Genomic DNA, 24288 nt, shown 5'->3' with positions numbered 1-24288 from the left:
AATAGCGATTTTGAAGAAGGCCTTACTGGCCGAAAGTGTTATTTGTGACAATCTTTTTGTTATTCCTATCTGTGACTCAGCATCTCCTCTATACGGTGAGTGGCAATTTTCCTTTTCATAATATTGTTATATTCCATCCTGTACTTTCCATTGTTTGGCAGTTAAAAGACATTTACGTGAAGCTTACAGCAAGAGAGAAACACACACCATTCATACACACAAGCAAGCACACCTCATGCACACATGACTGCCAGCTCCCACAAATCTGGCCTGAGCTGCTGGAGTAGGTGGACTTGCGTGCATGAGGTGTGCTTGCTTGTGTGTATGAATGGTGTGTGTTTCTATTTTGATGATGAAGGCTGTGGCTGAAAGCTCTATATAAGCGTCTTTTAATTTTGCCTGTCTTCAACTTAATGTGTCTATTTTATAGTAAATAGTAATCTATCTTTTCCTACACTGTTAATTTATATGCATGACTTAGTTCTGATTTTTCAGTTATTCAGGCAGTTGGCCCCAGGTCATGCAGGTGATCAGTGCTTGGTGCAATTGCAAGAGATCATTCTCCATATGAATAAAAATAATGTGACATGCATAAAGAATCAAAAATATTTAAAATGGTTTGCTGCACCATTGCTGATAAGTTATTATACTGAGTCACAGCACTCAAATATTTAGAAGTTACATCTTTCAGTTAGTAAGGAATAGCAGTCACTTAAATGTAGTTGTAAAAAAATAGATGCTAGGTTGCAATACACTTTGAAAGAATTTGTCCAGTAAAATTCATCCATATAGGAAGTTGTTAACAAAAACTCTTGTCCAACTCATTCTTGATAAGCATTCTTTTGTCTGATAAGGAACCCAAACATGATCAACAGACTGACAGTTCAAAACATTTCACAACCTTTCATAGGTTTTGTTTATTAAGAATGTGAAAGTAACAGATATTTCCAACAAACTCTAGTGGGATATTTTGAAATAAAAGTATTGGGCATAATGAAAACAACTACTCTCAAATTTCCAGGAGCCAATGTTGAGAAAGCTGTCACACATGGCTTCCCATATAAGGTTGGTACTTGGAATATTTCATAAATGATTCAAGATACAAATATCAGATTCGCTAGAAGTTGAAACTATAATGTTGCTGATGACACACGTGTACTAACCAAGTGCTCAAACTCAGCCCTAGCAGACACAGTTTAGATGATAGCTGAACAGGTACAAAAGCGATTCACTGCTAACAGTTTAAGTCTTAATGTCATAAACACTCATACTATGCAATTTCAGACAAGCAACAATGATTTTCTAGCACCAGAAGCAGACATTAATGGTGACATATTGAGTGAAGCACAGCGTGAAATAACAAGTTAAAATGGCATCAACACACAGATAAACTAATCAAGAAGCTTGGTGTTCGTGCCCTTAGGAGCACCTCTTATTGTGCTGACTTAAGACAAGCGTGTTGTCTTATTTGGCATATTATCTTGTGAAACTATCTTCTGTGGGAATGCTTCTAAACTGGAAAAAGTATTTTTTCAGTAGGAGTGAACAGTATCAATATTGTGTACAATAGATAACAATACAATGTGTAGAAGACTTTCTAAACATCTTCCAGTTTTTCCACTCACTTACCAAAACATTTACTGCTTAATGGTTTTTACTACTAATAATAAAAATCAGTTTCAACTGAGCTGTGATGTACACGCAATACAAAACACAAAAATAATTTTCATTACACCATTCACTTCCATGTTCAGTATACATAAAGGAGTTATGTGCTGTGTCGATGAGATACTGAACAAGCTCCTACCTAATATAAAGGAAGAAACTTAGAATCCCTACTAATTATAAAGGAAAAACTAAAAACATGGTGCCTCATTAGCCACCATTTCTACCAATTATCTGGATTTGAAAACTGAAAAGTTCTGTTAGATTAGTATTTATACAGTAGGTGCAAACAATGAAAAAATGTTTTCTTTGAAAAAACCATTATAATAAAACTGAGAAGGCAGTTTTCCAAAGTAGCAGTTTTCTCATTAACTTACTCATTTAAATGTGGATGACCTAAGTGTGAATAGCATTAAAGCGTAGTGACATTTTATTGTTAACATACCACACAGATGCCATTTCTATGAAGTCTTTATCTTATGTTAATATGTATGTGACTCATTCCCCATCTCAAAAGGTTCTCATTCTCCATAAGATCTGCTGAACATGATGAATGAATGAATGAATGGATGGATGAACAGTATCCAGCACAGAAGTATTCTGAGGTATACTTAATGCAAGTAAATTTTTATCGGTGGAGATAGTAACAGAGTATGGTACCTCTAAATTCTTTATACCTCTGGAAGGGTCTTGATAGGAGTAGAGTAATACAGATTGTTTTAATTTTTTCAGTGAACTGTTCTATAATACTGACTTGAACAAGTGCTAAATGTGATGGCTGAGTTAGATAGCACAGGATAGTTTCTCCAAGTGACCACTGAATGGAGATGCCTAACTGGGAATTTAATTATCTCATGTCCTGGAACCCATACCACACACTGAAGCTCTTGCCCTCCAGGAACTAGAGCAATGTGCACAACCCCACCTCAAAAAACTCTCCACCCTTCTCACTTCCTACTACTGCCTTGGAGTACCATTGTCCACCACCTCTACAACAACCTCCAAACCTCCCCCACATCCCCTCATAACTGGCAAACCCTGTCTCACAGACCTACTACATTTGCACCACCCTCCAAAACTCACTCCCACCACCACACAAAATCCAGAGCCTAAACACACCTGAAACAGGCACAAACCTTTCCTCCAAAAGCTTTACCCCTTCAGAAATAATGGTCCTTTCCAGAGGGCTCAACTTTTGCCCGACTCCCAAATTCAATCATGCAGTACTTGTTAAAGACCTTCTCTCCTTCTCTCAGTCCCTACAGTGGAAACTAATCTTACATCCACAGAAGGAATTACAATCCACCATCTAAAAACTGATCCTGATCTTATAATGCTACCTGTGGACAAAGGCTCCACCCCACTTGTTTTGAACTGCAAGGATTGCCTGGAAGAAGAACTCTGGCAGCTGTCAGATACATCCAACTACAAAGCTTGCCATAGTGATTCTATTCCAGAAATCCAGCAGGATCTCCAGTCTCTCTTCAAATCCTTAAGCCCATCCCAGAACTTCTCCCTGGAGTTCATTTCTCTCCTCACCCCAACCACTCCCCGCACTCCTACCTTCTACATGCTGCCCAAAGTCCACAAACCCAACCAACCAGGACAGCCCTTTGTGGTTGGTTACTGTGTACCATGCAGAGAATCTCTGCTCTCATAGATCAACACCTTCAGCCTATTACCCGCAACATACCCTCCTGTGTGAAAGGTACCAAGAATTTTCTCAACCAACTCTCCAAAATTCCAGTCCCTTTACCACATGGTACCCTGCTCATTACTATTGATGCCACCTTCCTTTACACTAACACCCCTAATGCCCATAGCCTTACCATTATTGAATACTACTTTTCCCAATGCCTGACATATTCAAAAACAACAACCTCCTTCCTAGTCACCATGACCAACTATATCCTCACCCACAATTACTTCTCCTTTGAAGGCGTTACCTAAAAATAAATCTAGTGTATGGATAGGGGCACTCACATGGCACCATCCTATGCCAGTCTATTCATTGGCCATCTACAGTAATCCTTCCTAAACACCCTTAATCCTAGACTCCTCACCTGCTACGGAATCATTGATGACATCTTTGCGATCTGGATTGAGGGTAACAACACCTTATCCATATTCCTTCAGAATGTCAACAGCTTCTCCCCCATTCACTTCAGTTGGTCCTACTCAACTCAAGAAGCCACCTTCCTATATGTTGACCTCCACCTCAAAGATGGCTCCATAAGTACCTCTGCCCATATCAAACCTACTAATCACAAGCAATACCTCCATTTTCACAGCTGCCACCTGTTCCACATCAAGAAGTCCCTACCATACAGCCTAGCTACCCATGGGTATTGCATTTGCAGTGAGAAGCGGTCCCTCTCGAAATATACCAAGGGTCTCATTTAGGCTTTGACATAACGTAATTATCCCCCCCCCCCCCCCCCCCCCCCTCCCCATGAACCATGGACCTTGCCGTTGGTGGGGAGGCTTGCGTGCCTTAGCGATACAGATAGCCTTACCGTAGGTGCAACCACAACAGAGGGGTATCTGTTGAGAGGCCAGACAAATGTGTGGTTCCAGAAGAGAGGCAGCAGCCTTTTCAGTAATTGCAGGGGCAACAATCTGGATGATTGACTGATCTGGCCTTGCAACACTAACCAAAACGGCCTTGCTGTGATGGTTCTGTGAACGGCTGAAAGCAAGGGGAAACTACAGCTGTAATTTTTCCCGAGGGCATGCAGCTTTACTGTATAATTAAATGATGATTGCGTCCTCTTGGGTAAAATATTCTGGAGGTAAAATAGTCCCCCATTCGGATCTCCGGGTGGGGACTACTCAAGAGGACGTCATTATCAAGAGAAAGAAAACTGGCATTCTGCGGATTGGAGTGTGGAATGTCAGATCCCTTAATTGGGCAGGTAGGTTAGAAAATTTAAAAAGGGAAATGGATAGGTTAAAGTTAAATATAGTGGGAATTAGTGAAGTTCGGTGGCAGGAGGAACAAGACTTTTGGTCAGGCAAATACAGGGTTATAAATACAAAATCACATAGGGGTAATGCAGGAGTAGGTTTAATAATGAATAAAAAAATAGGAGTGTGGGTAAGCTACTTGAATGCATTGTTGTGGCCAATATAGACATGAAGCCCAAACCTACTACAGTAGTACAAGTTTGTATGCCAACTAGCTCTGCAGATGACGAAGAAATTGAAGAAATTTATGATGAAATTAAAGAAATTATTCAGATAATGAAGGGAGATGAAAATTTAATAGTCATGGGTGACTGGAATTCAGTAGTAGGAAAAGGGAGAGAAGGAAATGTAGTAGGTGAATATGGATTGGGGATAAGAAATGAAAGAGGAAGCCGCCTGGTAAAATTTTGCACAGAGCACAACTTAATCATAGCTAACACTTGGTTCAAGAATCATAGAAGAAGGTTGTATACATGGAAGAAGCCTGGAGATACTGACAGGTTTCAGATGTATTATGTAATGGTAAGACAGAGATTTAGGAAGACCACAATATATTGGTTATGAACTGTAGATTAAAACTGAAGAAACTGCATAAAGGTGGGAATTTAAGGAGGTGGGACCTGAATAAACTGACTAAACCAGAGGCTGTACAGAGTTTCAGGGAGAGCATAAGGAAACAATTGGCAGGAATGGGGGATAGAAATACAGTAGAAGAAGAATGGGTAACTTTGAGGGATGAAATAGTGAAGGTAGCAGAGGATCAAGTTTGTAAAAAGACAAGGGCTACTAGAAATTCTTGGGTAACAGAAGAAATATTGAATTTAATTGATGAAAGGAGAAAATATAAAAACACAGTAAATGAAGCAGGCAAAAAGGGATACAAACGTCTCAAAAATTAGATCGACAGGAAGTGCAAAATGGCTAAGCAGGGATGGCTAGAGGACAAATGTAAGGATGTAGAGGCTTATCTCACAAGGGGTAAGATAGATGCTGCCTACAGGAAAATTAAAGAGACCTTTGGAGAATAGAGAACCACTTGTATGAATATCAAGAGCTCAGATAGAAACCCAGTTCTAAGCAAAGAAGAGAAAGCAGAAATGTGGAAGGAGTATATAAAGGGTCTATACAAGGGCAATGTACTTGAGGACAATATTATGGATATGGATGAGGATGTAGATGAAGATGAAATGGGAGATATGATACTGTGTGAATAGTTTGACAGAGCACTGAAAGACCTGAGTCGAAACAAGGCCCTGGGAGCAGACAACATTCCATTAGAACTACTGACAGCCTTGGGAGAGCCAGTCCAGACAAAACTCTACCGTCTGGTGAGCAAGATATATAAGACAGGCAAAATACGCTCAGACTTCAAGAAGAATATAATAATTCCAATCACAAAGAAAGCAGGTGTTGACAGATGCAAAAATTACCAAACTGTCAGTTTAAAAAGTCACAGCTGCAAAATACTAACGTGAATTCTTTACAGACGAATGGAAAAACTGGTAGAAGCCGACCTTGGGGAAGATCAGTTTGGATTCTGTAGAAGTATTGGAACACGTGAGACAATACTGACCCTACGACTTATCTTAGAAGCTAGATTAAGGAAAGGCAAACCTACATTTCTAGCATTTGTAGGCTTAGAGAAAGCTTTTGACAATGTTGACTGGGGTATTCTCTTTCAAATTCTGAAGGTGGCTGGGGTAAAATACAGGGAGGGAAAGGCTATTTACAATTTGTACACAAACCAGATGGCAGTTATAAGAGTCAAGGGACACTGAAAGGGAAGCAGTGGCTGGGAATGGAGTGAGACAGGGTTGTAGCCTCTCCCCGATGTTATTCAATCTGTATATTGAGCAAGCAGTAAAGGAAACAAAAGAAAAATTCGGAGTAGGTATTAAAATCCATGGAGAAGAAATAAAAACTTTGAGCTTCGCCGATGACATTGTAATTCTGTCAGAGACAGCAAAGGACTTGGAAGAGCAGTTGAATGGAATGGACAGTGTCTTGAAAGGAGGATATAAGATGAACATCAACAAAAGCAAAACGAGGATAATGGAATGTAGTCGAATTAAATCGGGTGATGCTGAGGGAATTAGATTAGGAAATGAGACACCTAAAGTAGTAAAGGAGTTTTGCTATTTGGGGAGCAAAATAACTGATGATGGTCGAAGTAGAGAGGATATAAAATGTAGACTGGCAATGGCAAGGAAAGCATTTATGAAGAAGAGAAATTTGTTAACATCGAGTATAGATGTAAGTGTCAGTAAGTCGTTTCTGAAAGTATTTGTATGGAGTGTAGCCATGTATGGAAGTGAAACATGGATGATAAATAGTTTGGACAAGAAGAGAATAGAAGCTTTTGAAATGTGGTGCTACAGAAGAATGCTGAAGATTAGATGGGTAGATCACATAACTAATGATGAGGTATTGAATAGGATTGGGGAGAAGAGAAGTTTTTGGCACAACTTCACTAGAAGAAAGGATTGGTTGGTAGGACATATTCTGAGGCATCAAGGGATCACCAATTTAGTATTGGAGGGCCGCATGGAGGGTAAAAATCGTAGAGGGAGACCAAGAGATGAATACACTAAGCAGATTCAGAAGGATGTATGTTGCAGTAGGTACTGGGAGATGAAGAAGCTTGCACAGGATAGAGTAGCATGGAGAGCTGCATCAAACCAGTCTCAGGACTGAAGACCACAACAACAACAACCTCATTTGAAATCTCATTCCAACAACAATTATCCTCCCAACCTTATACAAAAACAAATCTCCTGTGCCTTATCTTTCCAGTCAACCACCACCTCCAAAGTCTCACTGTCCAGCCATAGAGGAGCATTCCCCTCATAAGTCAGTACCACCCAGGATTGGAGCAACTGAATTACATTCTCCGCCGGGGTGTCAACTACCTCTCACCATGCCCTGTAATGAGATATGTCCTGTCCACTATCCGTCTCACTCCTTCCATTGTGTTACACTGCCATCCACCAAACCTACACAATATACTTGTCCATCTCTACACAACCCCTACTCCCAAACCCTTACCTCATGGCTCATACCCCTGTAATAGACCTAAATGCAATACCCGTCCCATACATCCTCCCACCACCACCTACTCCACCAGTCCCAAACATCATCTACCCCATCAAAAGCAGGCCTACCTGTGAAACCACTCATGTGATCTACAAGCTAACACCAAAACCTCTAGATGTGAGATCCTCAGGTCCGGACCGAACATTGTAAGGTGATAAAGTACCAATCAAAACCCTGATTTAGTTCATATTATGTACTATCGTCCAGCAGAAGGGGCATAAACATTAATTAAAAGTAACACCAGTACTACCAGAGCACATGAAAAGCACATCTGTGACCCACATTATGTGTGGTCTTTGTGGGTGACTTGATGGAGTCATAGAGTGATGTACAGATGGTCCTGGGTTCGAATCCCAATGGCAACAATTTTTTTAATCCTTTTTTTACTGCATTATGTGTGAAAGCGTTGTATGGGACAGCATTTTCCTGCCATGCAAAAAGACTTTTTGGAGTTTGTAAAAATGTTCTTTTGGCAGTCTGCTTTTACTTCATTTGTTGAAAGCAGCAAACTGATGGAGTACATTTGTATAGATAGGTGTGGTATTCCATTGGACATGTGCGACAGAGCAGTCATGACTCATGATGAAGCAGCTAGTGCATTTGTAGTTTCACAGAATAAACAGAGACAGTGGGACAATAGAATAAAAAAAATTGTATCAAAAGTGTGGAAGTACTAATGATAATACTAACACTAATAATAATAATAATAATAATAATGACTGCCAATGGTAGCACCACATACAGTAGATGTATTATTGTGTTTATGTTTACTACTGTTTGTTGTATTACATGTATTATTATTATTATTATTATTATTATTACTATTATTACTTCCATTTGTGTGATGCAATTATTTCTGTATTTTTCTGTGAAATTACAAATGTCCTCTATAGATTTATTACTTTTAAAGAAACAAAAGCGAAAGCATACTGCCAGCAGACATTGCTGTAAACTCCAAACAGACCTTTTGCATGTCAGAAAAATGTTGTCACATGTAACACTTTCACACACAATACAGTTGGGGGGGATTTGGACTCGGGACCCTCCAGGGCAAGAATCTAACACCTTACCTTTTTTATCATTTTGTTCGTTGTATTTGATCATATCAGATATCACATGACATACACTGAAGTTCATTTTTGATCTCTTCACTCAGTTTTTTATTACTGAGACCAGCCAGCTCTCTGCTTGAACACGCTGAGCTACCATGCCAGCATTTCATACCATGTGCTGTCATCCAGCAGAATGTACATAAATGTTAACTAAAAGTAAGACCAGAACTACCAGAGCACGTGGAAAGCATATCTTTGACACATTTTATGAGTGGCTTCCATGGCTGATTTTTACCAAATCACCCATAGAAGCCACTTATAAAATGTATCAAGGACATACTTTCCATGTTCTCTGGTAGTACTGGTCTTACTTTTAATTAATGTTTATGCATGTTCTGATCGACAACAGCACACAGTATAAACTAAATAGGAGTTTTGGTTGATACTCAATCGACATACTGTTTGGTCCAGATCTGAGTGACTGACATCTGGAGGTTTGGGTGTAAACTGCAATCACTGTGCTGCAATCTATGTGGGGATGACAACCAACAAGCTGTCTGTCTGCATGAATGGTCACCGACAAGCTTTGGCCAAGAAACAACTGGACCACACTATTGCTGAGCACACTGCCCAAAACGATATTCTTCATTCCGATGACTGCTTCATGGTCTGTGGCATATGTATTCTTCCCACCGACACCAGCCTTTCTGAATTGCACAGGTGGTAACTCTCTCTGCAATATATCCTATGTTCCCATAACCCTCCTGGCCCCTTCCCTGTTCCCATTCCAGAACTACATAGTCCTCTACTCAACCAACACAACCAATATTTTTACTCCTCTTTTCCCACTAACCCCTCCCCACCAGCCACCTCTCCGCTGTCCTCCATCTAACCTCCCGACTGCACCTAGCTGCCCTACCCTCTCTCCATCTCATCCCTGCATGCTCGCCAGCAGCACTTCACCGTCCCTCACCCCTCCTGCTCCCCGCCCCAACCTCCTCCTTACCCCAAACCAGTAGCATTGTAACTGTCATAAGTGTTTCATTTACAAACTGTTTTTGCAGTATGTTGCAGTTATAACAAAAAATCTTTTTATATTTATTTAATGGTGCTATTAGAAGTGCATCTATCTATTAAAAATATTGTTGTGTCAAGAACTTAGCAGATAAATATAATAATATTAATACTGGTCCATACTGTATGTGTGTCATACTTCTCAACAAATTATTTTGGTATTTTCAACCATTTAGAAAATATTATGGATAACTATGTTGGTTGGGATCCACTTTACCAATATACACTCTGCGTAATAACGAAGTTGGTAATATGAGAGGAATTTGGGCTCATACAGAAGTATGGCCTCAGCCAGTTTTTTTGCCTACCATTGACCAGTAGAACAGAACTAGGATTAATGATACCATTATGTATTCACAGTCAGCCACATGTATTTTACTGCAAAGAATAAATGTATGTGTATCCACTGTTGTTGTAAACAACTATAAGGGACAGAGCTGCAAGGTACTGGCAAACCCATTCAAAGCAAATCATATGCTGCATGAAATAAATTACTGTATTTTAGCTTGAACTCAAGTGGCACTGAAAACAAGGTTAGTGTGTTCTATGAATTCACAAGCAGCCTCCTTAACATAAAGGCTAAATTTATAATTACTGTACAAGAATGCAAATGAAAAAATTGAATTACTTCTCCCAGGGCATAATTATGTATATAAAACATATTATTGAAACAATATATCAGGTGTTCATCCTAACAATTGTAAGACACATATTTTCTGGCATTTTGGCAAACATCTGTAGTCTGATTTTTGTGATGTGTAGCTGGATTCATCACATCTTTTCTGCCATGCCCATTGTCAATGGAAAACATCAGTTTGTTTTCCATTACAACCAAAATGATTTTTAAAATTGGATTTTACATGCCTATTCAGTAGGTCAGTCACAAGTTAGTCTATTGGGATTCTTTTTATTGATACTTTATTAATAGGAATGGTAAACACAAAGAATAACCAGTACTCCAACAGCAATTGAGCAAACAGCTGTATGTATTATTAACAAGTCCTCCTCCAATTGACCCGAGCTTCTATGACATGGAGGTTTAATATATGTATGATAATAACCCTCCACACTATGACAAACAATATTTAAATTATCATGGATTTTAGGCTCTGTTTAAATACTACTTGCTTACATATGTATGTGTCAGACAATACCAATAGATTAGCAGCAGCTTAAATAGTGTCTCTGAAAAGCAGTGGTGTTTTGTGGAAGAGTAGAGTGAGGTGTCCATTTACTATTATACATAAGCATAAATGTAGTAAAGAAACAGCACATGACTATTGTCAATTAAGCTGATACTTGATGTGGCAACAAAGACAGTTGGTGATATCTACTTACTAAGCTATTACTGACTTGTTCAATATCCCTGAAGGTTCGCCTTCCTACCGGACATATGGGACATGATCTCTCTGCAAGTCCCTATATATAATGTGCAGCCAGTCACTGAGGGTGTTGGGGATGGTGAGGGAGATGGGCAAATCTTCTGTAGAATTTTAAGATGAGGCAGTGGAGATGATCCCAAAACTTCTCTAGATGATGACAAGTATGAAACTCATCAGAATCTTATGGTCTATCAATGATCTGTCTCAGCTGAAAACAGGAGACAAATTTTATTAGTTTTATTCATCAAGAGAACCTATGGTCATACAAAGTCACTTCTTGTTTCTGTAGGCCTGCACAGTGTTTCAGATTGATTGTTCTCCTTTGGTTTTATTTAAATTCATATGCTGCCTCATCTTAGAGGAGCAACTCAATTAACAGGTTAAGTTACCTTACCTGCCTTGTGCCAGGGTAAGGAGACAGTCGCTCAGACGTGTCGGAACCACAGCTGGAGCTTTCACTCAGCTCGGTGGTGAACTTGCGTGCTGCTCGTGGGGAAGGGGGCGGCCTGCGACTGCACACCTGCGACTGGATGTGCTCGCAGACCCTCCTGAACCTCCTGATGTTACCTGGCCACAGAATTCGGCAATAAATTACAACTGAAATCAAGTGTAAGGATGAAATACCCCATGCAGAGTAATAAAAAATCAAGACCCTCAATTAAGTAAAGATCATTTTATATTTCTTCACTGCCAGTGGATTGAACCAACTTGAATGTGTGCCAAGGTAGTGGATCAAGTGAAAGAGAGAAAAGGAAGGAAGATTAGGTCTTAATGTCCCTCTGATGACAAAATCATTAGAGAGAGAACAGTAGTGTGGAATGGAGAAGGACAGGAAAGGGAACCAGTCTCACTTATCCCAGTATTTGCCTTGGGTGATTTAGGGAAATCATGGATAACTTAAATCTGCATGACCCAATGGTGATTTGTATTGCTGTTCTGAATCCAATGCTGGTGTCCTACCCCTGTGCCACCTCACTCTGTGAGAAAAGCTGAAAGGACAGGAGAGCAAAACATAATGAATGAAAACAGTGGAGTGATGATCCGTGATTGAGTAAGATGAACTCTACATTTTATCACCAGAGTATAAATATAAAATGGGAGGAGTTATGATCATTTGCTGTCGTAGCAAACAAAAAGTGTATGATGATTTTTCAGAATGTAAAGGATGCTTTGTTACAGAAATTATGAAATTAATGGCTATTTGATAAAAATCTATTTAAGATTTAGAAGCCAATGAAAAACACTTTTCTGCGTAGCCACATAGAATTTCAAACAGTTCACCTAACATCTTTGTTTCTGCTTGATGTACTTGTTTGCTGCAATAAGTTTTTAAACTGTCAAGCTTCATTCACTTTCTCTTCATCTCTAACCTGAATTCCAACAAAGAAATTTATGTGCTCTGCATAGAGAGAGCAACTGGCGCAATGACAGATGTGACAAAATTCCGTCATCAAGACACTGGCAAACAAGAAGAAAAACTGTTAGAACTTAATATCTTTTCAACAATGAGGTAATTAAGGAAAAAGCACAGGCTCATACTGAAAGATGGGGCAGGAAAACTGACTGTTTTCTTTTCAGAGGGACCACTCTGGCATTCACCTTAAGCAGTTTATAAAACACTGAAAATATAAATCTGTATCACTAAGCAGTTATGTCAAACCCATTCCTCTCCAAATGTGAGTACAGTGCCTTAACTGTAATCCCGTCTATTCTGTGACATTCAGCAGTTTTTGCACTTGGAGGAGCATTGTCATGAAAAGAACAACTTCAATAGGCAGCAAAGCTATCTCATGTTCTTAGTACATATCAAAGCAGTTGATGAATATGACATTAGACCTATAAGTTAGTAGATTGTCCTGTCACTATAATATAAACCAATAGGAAAACTTTCTTCTCCAAAACCTATTTTCCAATATCTTGTTATCTTCTCTCTCTCTCTCTCTCTCTCTCTCTCTGGGTGTGTGTGTGTGTGGTCACGTGCGCGTGCATGCATGTTCAGTGTTTATTGAGATATTTGGCACACATTTTCTAATGCTGTCAGGGGACATTCATATTTCATTATCATTCATCATCTTCTTTTGTGATAATGTCAAAATTTGAGATTCATGGACTTTGGAAAAAAATAATATACTGAAAAGGAGACCTTGGAATTTATTGAAAATTGTGTGCCAACTATTCAAGGCAGAAACACCTACACTATGGAATTTCTTAGTGACCTATCATTTTCCATGTGTCTGTGGGGGGGGGGGGGGGGGGGGCTATCAGTACATTTAAACTTTCTCCACTGAATATGTTATACCATAATATTGTCATAATCCTTAGTTATAAACGTTGATGGGAATGGTTGTTTTTACATTTGGAAAGGGCATCCCATTACAAACATCATGTTTGACATATTCTCTTACGCATGTATAATACAGTATCTAATCAGAAATACCCAGACAATTCTATGTAATGCAGAATTGACCACTGCATGTCATAACAAGTGGATGTGTCAGTATAAAGCTAGTGGGAAGTATTGTGTTGTCACTAGAGAAGCAGTAACAGCAGAATGGGTCAGTCAGGAGTGCTCAGTGACTTGAAGTCACTGGACTAGCCACTGGATGTCACCTAAGCAACAAATTCATCAGGAGCGTTTCAGTCCTTCTCAAGTTGGCCAGGTTGGCTGCCGGTGATGTTATTTTGAAGTGGAAACAGAAGTGAACAACCACAGTTAAACCAAAACCAAGCAAATGTCATGTACTGACACACAGGGCTCATCAAGCTTTGTGGAGGATGTACAGTGGTGGAATAGCTCCTCATAAGCATACATTTCTGTAGTCAGTGTTACATGATGATGGGGCTGTTTTGCATGGTTAGGGTGTGCTCCCATTATGGATCTTAAGAAGAAGATAATGCAGAAAGGTATAAACTTCTTTAACAGCATTGTATACTGTGTACAGTTTGGGAAGAGACAAGGGGTGGTGATTGTTTTTATCAGCATGACAGTGCACCCCCCCCCCCCCCTCCCCCAATAAAACAGCACCAGTGAAACAATGGCTTGCGAAAAATAATATTCCTGAAATGAAGTGGCATGCCAAAATTCCTGACCTAAACCCCATGAAACATGTTGACTTTGCTCCGGACCCCAGTGTCCATCGTTACTACCATAGAGAACGAGGTGGTGCAGTGGTCAGCACACTGGACTCGATTCTAGAAAACAATGGTTCAAATCTGCATCCTTCCATCCAGATTTTCGTTTTCTGTGATTTTCTTAAATCACTTTAGGCAGATGCCAGGATGATTCCTTTGGAAGGATACAGCTGATTTTATTCCCCGTCATTGAAACATTTGTGCTACATCTCTAATGATTTCCACATCAATGGAACATTAAACCCCAATCTTCCTTCCTTCCTTCATTCATTACTACTATTTCTAGTTTTGGCTCTTGAGGAAGAGTGAACTGTCATGCCTTCACAGGACATTCAGACACCTCACCGAAAGTGTCCCCAGCAGACAAGCAGTCAGGAAGGTGAATGATGTACACACACCATATTAATATCCATTAATAAGTGTCTGGATATTTTTGATCAGACAGTACATATTTGCACATCTTGTTGTTTGGTCCACACTGATCTAAATTTAACCGGCAAAATAATGAAGAAGTTGTAGAAATGAAGGTCAAGACCTTCTGTACACTTAGATGTTCTTTGTTTTTTGGGTGATTCTCATTTAAAGAATATGAAGTATAGAATGACAAAATGCTAAATTTTGTCAATAATTGTTTTCATTGAAGTACAGAATGAAATGGAAATGGGTGGCAATAATAGCATCTGTGCACCTGTGAAACTGTTGCACGACTAAAACAAAACTTAAGTCAACCAGCATTTGCTACACATCAGGATTCAGACATCAACTCAGCACAATGTTTTAAAAGTTTGGGTACATCAGTATTTTTAAAAAACTCCTTTGTAACTTTAAATCAGTCTTAACCCTTGAGTGAGTCATATTCTATTATACTATCAATCTTTTCTCACAGAGATGTTAGCCTTGAAGCAATGTGGGAGCTTAAAATCACTCATTAACTCAAAACTTTCTAGACTCATTAACTCTTTCTCTCTCATATCATTTTTCCCTACATCTGTCAGTCAAGAATGTATAGGGATGTCAATTGATTTTTAAAAATATATTATTTTGATTATTATTATGTACAATGACCATTTGGGACACTTAACTTAAACTATTTTCTGTTTGCTACAGGAACAATCATTAATCCATGTCTGCATGTGTGCTTTGTAAACCTCCTTTAGGTGTGTGCCACTATTGTTTGCCTTCAAAGAGCTTGGAGTTCTTTGACTTTGCCGTCATGGTAATTTCATCAGATATATTTGGGAGCAAGTTGTATTTTGCTAGACTTTTCATGGAATATGAGTTCTCTGAAGCTTCACAGTAAACTACATCTCTGTGAATCTCTTGCACTTACGACACTAATCCATGGAGAAACATTTTGCTCTTCTTTCGATCTCCTCTGCCTCTCATGTTAATCCTATCTTTTAAGAGTTCCAGACTGGCCAAGAGAGAGAGAGAGAGAGAGAGAGAGAGAGAGAAATGTAGTGCTATAGAAGGACTCTGAAGATAAGATTGGTAGGGCAGATAACTAATGAGTATCTCCTTTTCCTGCAGCTAGTTTTTCATAATTATTCTATTTTGGGTTGCTCTGAATGCATATTCCATAATATTCTGTCATTGTGACTATTTCATCATGAGTTGTAAAGGCAAACCAAGTTTAGGTCTTTCCACTTCTTTATGTGAAATATACCATCTTCTCTTACATTGAGTGTTACTGCCCATCCCTGCTGCAAGCATAATTCCTTTGAATGTCTTTCTGGAGTTAACTATAATTTTCTGATGTTGAGACTATGCCAACATACAGTGTCTACCAACAGCCTCACAGAGGTTTCAACATTATTCACCAGAACATTCAAATATATTTTGTGAACAGTATTTGGAAAGGTAATTAAAGTCCACGGAGAAAAAATAAAAACTTTAAAGTCTGCTGGTAATACAATTCTACCAGAGACTACAAAGAACTTTGACATCAATCATATGGAATGGATAGTTTCTTGATAACATACACAAAAGTATAGTCCAAGTAATGGAGCATAACCAAATCAGCCAATTCTGAGAGTTTTAAATTATGGAATGAGAGACAAAAGGTAGTAGTTTAATTTTGCTCTTTGGATAGCAAACTACTTTATGCTGACCAAAGTGGGGAAGGTATATAATGCTGACAGGCAACAGCAAGAGAAATGTTTAACAAGAGTAATATTTTAACGCATAATATTAATTTAAGTGTTGAGAAATATTTTCTGCAAATAGTTGCCTTGGGTGTAGCCTTTTGTGGAAGTGAGACATGGGCTATGAATAGTACAAAAACAGAGAACAGAAACTTTTGAAATGTAGTGCTATAGAAGAATGCTGAAGATTAGATTGTAGATCAGATAAGTAATGAAGAAGTAAGGAATCAAACTGGAGAAAAAGGAGCTTTATGGCACAACTTGACTAAAAGAAGGGACTGAGCCATAGGATATGTTCAGAGACATCAAGACTGCTTAATTTGGTTATGGAGGGAAGTGTGGAGTGTAAAAATTGTAGAGGGAGAGACTAAGACTTGTCTACAGCAAGCAGATTCAAGTGGATGCAATTGTTATGCCAGGATGAAGAGACTTGCACAGAATAGTTTCACATGGAGAGCTGTATCAGCTCAGTCTTTGGAGTGAAGACACAACAATAACAACCTCCTTGGGTATGCTTGAACCTAAAATGAGATCGAATTATGTCTCCAAGTTTAGAATTACATTTTAAGTTCCATCTACTGGAAAGTCCTCAGCAGAAACAAAAAGCTGGTCTAATATTCTGTAAGCTCAAATTGTGTTTCCAGGAGTTAAGGAATATACTATCAATGTGAACTGGCTCACCACTTTATTTAAAGGCATTAGCTGTACTACTCTGAAGACAGCACCTATGTTTTATGTATGGTACAGATACCCATGAATGGTAAAAATTACCTACAAGGAGATGGAAGATAATTTTACTATATGCACTAGTCATTACAGTATCAACAATGATTTGCAGTTCCAGAATGTAGAATTTCTGGCAATTCATATGAAGAGGGCTACTAACGTATTATTATAAATATGTTTCTGGAATTTTTCTGTTTCTGTATTTTATTTTTGGTTTGGTGAACACAGAGTTTACATTGAAACTACTATTATTATTTTCAGTCTCTTATGTTATGCTTACAGCTTCATGTGGGATGTCTACTCCATAGCAAATACTGCTGGTTCTACATTTTTATGAAAAAATGATGAATTTGTTTTAAAGTTATGTCTGAACCAATTCTGTAAATTAGAGTATTTTAAATTTTCACACACTTTCATGACTACATACAGTAAATCTTAAGCACTGTGTAGTATCACAAGGAAAAATATAAGATACTGATAAGATCAGTTATTAGTATAGCAAAGAGTCTTTTATTGATTATGGTTGAAAATGTGGCCATCTTATCAATAATGAAAAAGTAAATGCTCCAGACAGCAGTTTAACAGATTTTTGAGTACAGAAGAAAAGTGGTATAAGAAATTAACATTGTCAACAATGTTTAATTTTGCACATATTCATATCTAAAAGTAAGATATGTTTATTACCAGAACATTTATCTGAAACGTATAGTTATATGATAGGCAATACTCACATGAAGCACATGTTTTTGCAGCTCTCTCATTAATAATATATCTACAATTAGAAAAGTTTTTAAAATGCTACAGTATATATATTGTTAGCCAATAAAAGAAAAATTCTTCTAAATAAATTCCAATTTTGCTATTTTAATTTCATTACACTAGTCTATCCATCACCAGCTACACCAGACAGTAAGCAAAATGCAAGGAAAAGATAGAGGACTGCTCATTATACTGTAGATAGTAACTGATCTACATCATTAATATTATAGACATTCCACAAAGTTCAAATAATATTGTTAGCTAATATTTTTTGATTATAAAAGTTAACAATTGCTGGGTACTGTAGTGAATTTGGAGGGATGTCGCCATCCATGATAAACAGACATCCTAGCAGGGCTCCCACAGGCAATAAGCTATGCTGCATCAATTCTTGCATTCTGGCAAAATGAGACACACTATCACCTTACATCATAACTGCAACGTTTGATGGAATTTTACATGGATAATAAACATCACTTGCTATGTAAAGGTGCAAAAATCTGCTTCTAGCAGTAATTAGTTATTAAGCTCTGTCTAGAAGCTTGCTGTCAAAGAGTGATTCCCATCTCTAACTAGTTCAATTAGCCTTAAAAAGCAGAAATGTGGGAACCCTGATACCTCATCACATTTATCTGCAGTATTTGGGATTTACCTGACAAGAGAGTGAAGGTTATAGCATACAGGTACTCCTTGGGGCTGTCTCCAGACTGTTTTGTTATGGTGGACACATCCACCTGGAACCTGACTTGTCTCTGGAACATGGCTGGAGCAGTAGAACCCCTCTTGTACTCGACTCGGAATGACATCGGACTCGACACACTGTGACTGAGTTCTGCTATCTGCAAACGCCAGGGACGCAGGGATGTTTACTTAAGTCTGGCCTCACAGCAGGATTAAAGGAGCTGAGACTTAACTATGATGTGAACACTATGTTTTGATGTCATTTAGGGCCATCCAACATGGATGTAACTGGATACAAAAAACATTTTTAATAATTTTTAATGTGATTAATGATCACTAAACTAGATAAATTTGGATTTGAAACTTGTATTTATATGTCACAGAAGAACTTTCTGAAAATGCAACTTTCTGTAAACCCCCACTGATATGATTAATCGTCAGAACTATATTAAGTCCACAAAATCATAAATAATAGACTTTACTTGTTCTGGTGTTATATAATCAGTTTCATGCTTTACATTAAGTGTATGCAGTGTACATATGGATGAACTGTCTACAAAATTACTACATTTTGCATATGATGTATTACTAGGATTGTGCTTTCTTGTGCAAAGCTTTACCTTTATTTGCACCATGCACATCTTGCATGCCATGCAGGTTTTGGCAGTAAAGTCACTGAATGGGTGTTTTACTGGACATTTATGATTTATCTTTTGGGGTATTTAATAATAGTTCAGTTAAAGTGTGTGCAGAGTGAGAAGTTGAACTGGATGAGTGACTACTGGTTGTTTCCTCAAACAAAACTTGGTGTGTCACAAATGTCTTTTCATAATGAGCAGTGTCAGTCTTGTCATATTATTTAATAAACTGAATGTTTCTGTGTTTTCTTAATTCTTGTTGTACAATATATATTTTGCACCTCAGTCCTTGTATCTTCCACCACATTCATCTGCATCCCCCCCCCCCCCCCCCTCAGTCTTTGGCCCCTACTTCCACCATGTACTGTATAAACATATAAATGGAAATTAAATAATAATAAATATAACCCACAACAGTAGTTTCTTGCCCATTTTCAGACTGCAGTTTCTATAAGTATTATTAATAACCTGAACTCAAAGAATATATGTGGAATTATTTACAATAGTAAGACAGGAAAAACATGCAGCAGGCCAGTTTACACGAACATTTGACACAACTACCATATGTAAATTTAGTGTTGCAAGATGCAGATGAACTTTTGCAGACAAAGAAATACAAAGTTTTTATGTTGAACAAATCATTACCTACGGCAGAACATAAGAGATAAAAACAAATTAACATCAAACATGGAATAATCATACATGCATTTCATCATTTTCAGGCACCTTGGGTCTTTCACATTGGTGTGTTTATGGCATGTATGACTTGCAAGATGTGTAACAGACTGCAGATACAATGGCATGGTGAATATTCGATCTGTGAAGGTGGAAGCAGGATGGAAATAGTGTATGGCTTAGAAAATTGACAAAAATTACAGGAGTAATTACATTAAAAAAATAAAGTTTCTGATGTGTGTTGTAACTAATCATCTGATTTATAAAACAATTTTTTTCCTGGGAAAAATAAATTTTTAACAATAAATACAATTTTTTTTTCATTTTGAATGCAGTATTTATGTATTGGATTTAGAACCCAAATCAGATTTTCCAGAAAAAAAAAGAACTTACTAACTTCACATTTGTTAGTCAGTGTTCTGTTTCTTATCACTGCCTGAAAAAAAACAGTTACTTTGTTCTGTATTTGTTGTTCATAATTACTTTTGTAAGATGCGATTATCATTTTTATGTTCTAAAACTTAAGTACCTTGTGTGTTACTTTTCCAGAATCAATTCTGCATTTCCTGCAATTTTCATGAGCACTTACCTTTACAGAGGGATTGCTAATTGCCTAAAGATGTATGGAGATATAAACACACCATAAAGAAGTATGACTACTCAGCTACATGATGAAAGGAGACCTAACAGAAATGTAAATTTTTTCCCCCCAGTATGATCTCTGTAATAACTGCACATATTTGAGGTCAACAGAAGCATACAGAAAATACAGATCAGTGCTTGTGACACATCCCTCCCCTTTGTGCTTCTTTCACATACTTTTGTTCAAGCCATAAACCAATTAATCAAGCAAACATATGGTATGTCCATTAGTGTTTCACTGTTTAGCCATTACTGAGAAAGCATTTTGTGACAGTGATAAAAGTTGGCCCGCAGGGCACTAGCGCATTTTAGCCTCATTGTTTGAGATGGAGAGACCAGTGCCTGCAATGACAAAGAGATAGATAATGGATGACTATTTCTCCATTGCCTGCATATTTGCCAGTCCTTTATCATTTTAATTTTTGTATGTGGGCTTAACTTTATTTAATGGCCTTTCTAGATTTAGAGGCAGCTTACTGGTATGTCATGGAAAACTTCGAAATCTTCTGACACAATTTGGCGATCACCATGATGCAAGCTGAGCATACATGCCTAGAAGCAATGTAAGGAGCTTTGAACACTTCCTGTGAGACATAATGCATTGAAGACAATGCAGATAATTCAAGCTTGTGCAGAACTGTGATTCATCGCTAAACATAATGGAGCACCATTCATCAGCAGTTCATGGTTTCTGGTCATGGCAGCACTCCAAACAAAGCCATTTGTGCTGTGGTGTTAATGGCTCTGAGCACTATGGGACTTAACATCTATGGTCATCAGTCCCCAAGACCTTAGAACTACTTAAACCTAACTAACCTAAGGACACCACACAGCACCCAGTCATCACGAGGCAGAGAAAATCCCTGACCCCACCGGGAATCGAACCTGGGAACCCAGGCGCGGGAAGCGAGAGCGCTACCGCACGACCTGTGGTGTTAATGGCAGCCTATGTATGGGATGGTAATTCCCTAGTCCAGCAGCTGCTAGTCTCTGACCAATCATGCAGGATGAAACAGAATGTTGCTGGGAGACAATTACTTTTTCTTGGATGTCAGGTGTAGATGTTAATTTGTTATAATGTACTAGGTCCACAATAGGATGACTCTTCCTTGTGGTGGTCAGGCATGGCAGAGCAGTACCTTAATGATGAGTATGCTTGCTTTCATGTTCCCATGCAGTCCAACATCAGGCCACCTTCTCCATGCCAACCAGCATGGATTCCAAAAGACTGATCATATGAAACTCAACTGACAAGATTCTTGCATATTCCAAAAGGCATGGATCAGTGCAGATACAGTAAAATTTCCAAAAGACTTTTAACTCAGTTCCACAGCTACACTTATTATCAAAAATGAGACCATATGGGTACCTTGTGAATTTTGTGACTGGAGTGAGGACTGTTTGTTAGGGAGGACACAGCATGTTACCCCATATGGAGAGCCATCAACGAATGTATAAATAACTTTAGTTGAGGCACAGGGAAGTGTGTTGGAACCCTTCCTGTTCATGTTGTGTATTAATATTCTGAAAGACAATTTTAATAGTAGTGATAGAATTTTGAAAGATGATTTAGTTAACTATAAGGCAGTACCATCTGAAAAAGGCTGCACAATATCCAGTCTGACCTTGATAAGATTTCAAAGTGTCACAGAGATTTGTGGCTTGCTTTAAATGTTCAGTAGTGTAACACTGTGAATTTCACAAAACAAAATAATGTAGTATCCTATGGCTACCTCATACAAATATCTGGATTACTTTGTGTGGAATGAAATGGAATGATCACATAGGATGAGTCGTAGGTAAAGAAAGCAGATTTTTGTTTGTTGGCAGAATACTAGAGAAATGCACTCAGTCTACAAAGGAGATTGCTTACAAATCACTTGTGTGACCTGTCCTAGAACACTGCTCAAGTGTGTGGGACCCATGCCAAATAGGATCAACAGTGTATACTGAATGTGTACAGAGAAGGGCAACAGAGATGGTCACATGTTTGTCTGATCATTTATTGAGAATCACAGAGATGCTGAAGAAACTGAACTGGCCTAAAACTTGTAGATGGATGCAAACCATACCGAAAAAGCCTACTTACAAAGTTTTAAGAACCAGCTGTAAACGATGACCCTAGGAATATCCTGCAACACCATACTTATCACTCCCATATGGATTGTGAGGTCAAGATTAGATTAATTACACCACAGAGGCATTGGACAGTCATTCTTCCTGTGCAATATATGAAAGGAAGGTTTAGTATGTCTGCTAACAGATACTGAGATGGGTGCAGATGTGCTGACATGGGTACCACAGCAGAATAGTGCAGACTGCTGTCATGGAGGATGCACATAAAGCATGGTATGGGTAGAGCCACTGACTTCGGTGTTTATTTGTCAGTGGCAACAGGCTCCGACTGCCATGTCTTACACTAGCATCAACATCCTCAGACCTGGGTCTCACTTCATGCCTTACTCTGGGTTCAACGTGCCAAGTTTCTTGGTCATTGTCACTGTTCACATTGTGTGGTATTTGGACTTTCTGTTCTGTGGTATTTGGACTCACATGTTGAGTTTCACTCTCTTCTGGGTTTCAGCTCCCCAGCTCTGCAGACTAGCTACCATTGGCTAGTATAGTTACATGTGAACTGATAACGATGATTCACAGCATAGTCATGTCCTGTGCAGTTACAATAGTGGCAGCAGGCCAGGCACCTGCAGAGGAGCCTTCTCCCTGCCACCTTTTTTGCTGCACTTCCAGGTATTGACCCAGTTGATGAGGCTGCCTTTTTATTGACCAGTAGTGTGGGTGGTGGTGGTGGTTTTTGGGGGAAGGAGACCAGACAGCGAGGTCATCGGTCTCATCGGATTAGGGAAGGACGGGGAAGGAAGTCAGCCATGCCCTTTGAAAGGAACCATCCCGGCATTTGCCTGGAGCGATTTAGGGAAATCACGGAAAACCTAAATCAGGATGGCCGGACGCGGGATTGAACCGTCGTCCTCCCGACCAGTAGTGTGGGATTTTATGAATTTGAACAGAACTTTGTCAGTTGCTCACACAGTATATTAGTCATCAACCCTATGACAGTGGCACAGTTACTATTTAACCAACACCACAAGTGCCTCAGCAGTTGTATACAGTGTGGACTGCTGACCTGCAGAGTGTCTTGTGCAAGTGTCTGTTTGAATATGTTCAATGTGCTTTATCATCCAGTTAACAGATGACCGCAAGGTCCAAATTAGGCCACTGACTTTGTCCAACCCCTCTTTAGCTAAAGTTACTAAGATTATGGAGTCACATGAACAGCAGCGGCAAAGGACGTACTGTCTGACAATTGGCATGTGACAAAGTTACACGTGCATGGTAAATAGCCCCCAGTGCCCTGTAGGGTAAGTCAGGTGGCCTTGCCTTCTGCTGAGCTGCTGCGTGTTGATCCTGCTGACAATTCATGTGCAGTGAGATCGTGGTGTTTCCCATCTTCAGCTGCATCAGACCTGGCAGGTGCAAATCATTTGAAGCACAATAATCACTGCTCACATCATTTTTGTGTTCCTGGCATTGCTCCCCATCCGCACCCATTTCCACTCAATAGGCAAGCAGACGATCCTCCCCAACTGTCCTTTGGTGCATCTTTGACAGTAATACACACATGTAGATGTCTTGTGTGGGA

The 24288-nt window shown here is 38.9% G+C and overlaps 1 protein-coding gene across 1 annotated transcript in view; it reads right to left on the bottom strand.

The window, feature by feature from the left end:
* LOC126418948 (serine/threonine-protein kinase BRSK2) overlaps positions 1-24288 on the bottom strand; it is a 196209-nt gene that overhangs the window by 13666 nt on the left and 158255 nt on the right. The window contains exons 12-13 of the mRNA XM_050085984.1: positions 18647-18833; positions 11628-11800 (exon numbers count right to left, since the gene is read on the bottom strand). Of these exons, the coding sequence (XP_049941941.1) occupies positions 11628-11800; positions 18647-18833 (360 nt within the window). The remainder of the gene's footprint in view (positions 1-11627; positions 11801-18646; positions 18834-24288) is intronic.

The sequence above is a fragment of the Schistocerca serialis genome, chromosome 9 (genome assembly GCF_023864345.2).
Source record: "Schistocerca serialis cubense isolate TAMUIC-IGC-003099 chromosome 9, iqSchSeri2.2, whole genome shotgun sequence".
NCBI lineage: Eukaryota > Metazoa > Arthropoda > Insecta > Orthoptera > Acrididae > Schistocerca > Schistocerca serialis.
The sequence above is the reverse complement of the archived record's forward strand: the minus strand, read 5'-3'. Positions and strand labels throughout refer to the sequence as shown.